The sequence below is a fragment of the Ipomoea triloba genome, chromosome 15, assembly GCF_003576645.1.
Source record: "Ipomoea triloba cultivar NCNSP0323 chromosome 15, ASM357664v1".
Taxonomy (NCBI): domain Eukaryota; kingdom Viridiplantae; phylum Streptophyta; class Magnoliopsida; order Solanales; family Convolvulaceae; genus Ipomoea; species Ipomoea triloba.
Window position 1 is genome coordinate 3,553,556 of NC_044930.1, and position 3,156 is coordinate 3,556,711.

Below are 3,156 nucleotides of genomic sequence, written 5' to 3' on the forward strand. Positions count from 1 at the left end.
TCTATATTCACAATTTCATAAATTTATATTTAATCATATAGCATAATTTTTGAATCTATATAATAAAATTGTGAATATTGAATAATATAATTTTGTATATTAAGATCTAAAATTGTGAACATAGCATAATTTGCCTTCAAGATTAGTTTGGTCTTAAATCGACACGTGCTCACCTCTACTTAACAGTTAAGGAATATTCAAGGGATAAAATAGTGTTGGCTTGTCAACGGTTCTTTAAGTCATAACCGTCCATATGGGTCCCTATTTTTAATTAGACGCGTGATTCACACTGAGGTATCGTGTGTACGACACCTGCCCACGCAGTCACGAAATCCTAGGATCTCGCCAATCCATGCTATTTCTTGTCCAAATTACAAAATTACCCACGCAATCGACAAACAAATCAATAGACTCGACGACTCGAAGTCTCGTATTCACACTATAAAACCCCGCTTTCATCTCTCATTCCTCAATCCTCACTCCACAGCTCAAACTCCGTTAACCGCTCACCGACGAAAGCTCCGATGGCGTCTCCTCACGGCCACCACAGCCACCACCACGGCCGGGAAGAAGAGCCTCATCGCGGAACCGGAATGGCCCACGTGTCCCACGAATCCCACTCAACTTCTCACCACCATGGGAGCAGCAATAAGCCTACTTATAAGGTTTATTGCCGCGCCGAGACTAACCACTGCCTCTCCATTCGCAACGGCGAGGTCATTCTCGCCCGTGCTAATCCCTCCGATCAACATCAAGTACGCTCTATCGAGTCTTTTCCCCATTTCTAGGTTAACTTCACGAATTTAATTTTGAAGTAAAATTTAACACTAAGCGATATGAAAGAAGTTCTATTACTTGACGTATTCAAATCGAATCAAAATTCAGGAAAAAGTATGATCGGTTAGGTTTGATCGATTGATATTCGAAGTAAATTTTTGTTGAAATTTGTAATTTGTGAATTTTCAGCACTGGTACAAAGAAGAGGAATTCAGCACAAGAGTTAAGGATGCTGAGGGGTTACCCAGCTTTGCTCTGGTGAATAAAGCTACAGGGCAAGCCATCAAGCATGCAACTGGAAACACCAAGCCGGTATACTTCGTTTTCTTTATGAATTATAATTGTTGACTTCTTGTGCTGTGTTTTTCTTAATCTTGTTATGCTACATAGAAAGGTCTCTGAATCTATCTGCTAGTAGTAAAGTTATGTGCTTTAGTTGGGTTAAAAGATTGAGGGACTATATCACTATACCTCAGGGTAGTGAAGGAAGTATATATGGTTTCTGCCAAATGCCAATGGCTCTTATTTATCCGTGTTTCCACCTTACTGACTCTCCTTAGAGACCATCTCAATTATCCGTGACACATGTCGGGTTGATATGAAATGCAAGTAAATGTAATACTCATGAGAAAAAGTGTAATACTTATTTGGAGCCCGACTTGTCTTAGGGTCTACGAAGGGTCTTACGGTTTCATAGGAGATTTTGCCTCCTATGGAATTTATGAAGGAAGATTAGGGAGAGGTGATCCATTGGAGGTCAACTAGAAGTTTGTTTTCTCTCTAAATCTATACAAAGAAGTAGTTATATATTGGGTAAGATACAATTATGGTATGGTTTGGAGGAGTGAGTGAGGATGCCTACTCCATACATAGTTGACTTCTACCCGGGTATGGGCTTGGCCACATGGGCCTCTTTGGCACTTGGTGATGGGCTGGACTAACCCAGTGGCATATATTTGGCAAATTATTGTGTGAACCATAACAAAAAGTACATTTTTAATATACTAAATGTACATTATTTGTGTACTGAATATACATTATACAATATAATGTATATTCAGGACACAAATAATGTACATCCTCTGAATACAATGTACATTTTTAATATACTAAAAGTACATTATTTTATACTGAATGTACATTATTTGATAGTATGGTCCACACACATAGTCCGCACAATAATGATTGCATATAGTCCATCAGAAGATAAAAACCTAAAACACAACTAATGGGGAGCATATCTGATATCTGCTCCTAATATAGGCGAAGTAACATTAATGATTTGGTAGTGAATTGAAAATTCTTTTCAGGTTAGGCTCACTGAGTACAAGGCCAATCATCTTGATGAATCCATCTTATGGACGGAGAGCAAGGACACGGGTGAGAGCTATAAAGCAATAAGGATGGCAAACAACATTAGCCTGAACTTTGATGCCTTCCATGGTGACAAAGATCACGGTGGTGTCCATGATGGGACTACCGTTGTTAACTGGGAGTGGACAAAGGGCGACAACCAGCGCTGGAAGATTGTGCCCTATTGTAAGTCTTTCATCTCGTTGAATTGAAGAAGAATTTGGTTCCTTTACTGATTCTCCCCCATTACTAATGGTTGTATTTTAACCGTTTATGCTGTTTTGATGCAGGATCTGGTCTAGCTTTTAACTACCAAGGGAGGTGAGGCTTTCAGGTTTTCTGTTTTGTGCTTATCGTGTATGCTTTGTGTGTGTGAAATATCGCGGTGTTATGGCTAAGCTTGAGTTGTTATCGCTATAGCCTGTGTAGTTTGAGTTCATGTCACCATGTATATCACTGTAATAAATGGAGACAGTATTCCACCCTGTACTTTTGTATTGTGTGTAATGTAATTAAAACCCTAAAAGGAGGCCACCTCTGTTGTTATGTATGTCATGCATGAATAAAGAATATATGTTCTTCAGTTCTTGTAGTCGTTCTGGCTTGTTGTCTCCTTAGTTACACTAACGCCTTCCTCAACAGTGGTGGGTTTTTTTATGGGATTTTGCTGATATGATTAAAAAAGAGAAAACAAGGGTGTAAGAAAAAAGAAAGAAAAAGAAAAAAAAAATTACAAAACTAAAAAGAAACTTAAAAAAATAATAATTTTGCACACGCCCGCCCGGGCGCTAGACTTGTGCCTCACGAACTTGAGGGCCGAGGCATAGGTTTCTTCTCACAAGTGGGCTCCACTCTCACCGTCAAACATCTAAATTTGCCGAAAAAAATATCACTAAAAATCTATCTCACATTTGTTAAAAATTCAACACTAAATTTTTACTATTTCAAAAATTTACCTAAAAACTCTATTTAAAAAGGCCTAATGTATATAATTTATTAACTAAAGATACATCAAATTTGTCATGG

General features: G+C 38.2%; 1 protein-coding gene across 1 annotated transcript; it reads left to right on the forward strand.

Moving 5' to 3' along the window:
- Positions 1 to 462: 462 nt before the first annotated feature.
- On the forward strand, positions 463 to 2,720 carry LOC116007133 (ricin B-like lectin R40C1). Its single transcript, XM_031247733.1, has 4 exons — positions 463 to 755; positions 967 to 1,089; positions 2,088 to 2,316; positions 2,421 to 2,720. Coding segments are annotated over exons 1-4 (585 nt in total). The 5' UTR covers positions 463 to 524; the 3' UTR covers positions 2,423 to 2,720.
- The last annotated feature ends 436 nt before the right edge of the window (positions 2,721 to 3,156 follow it).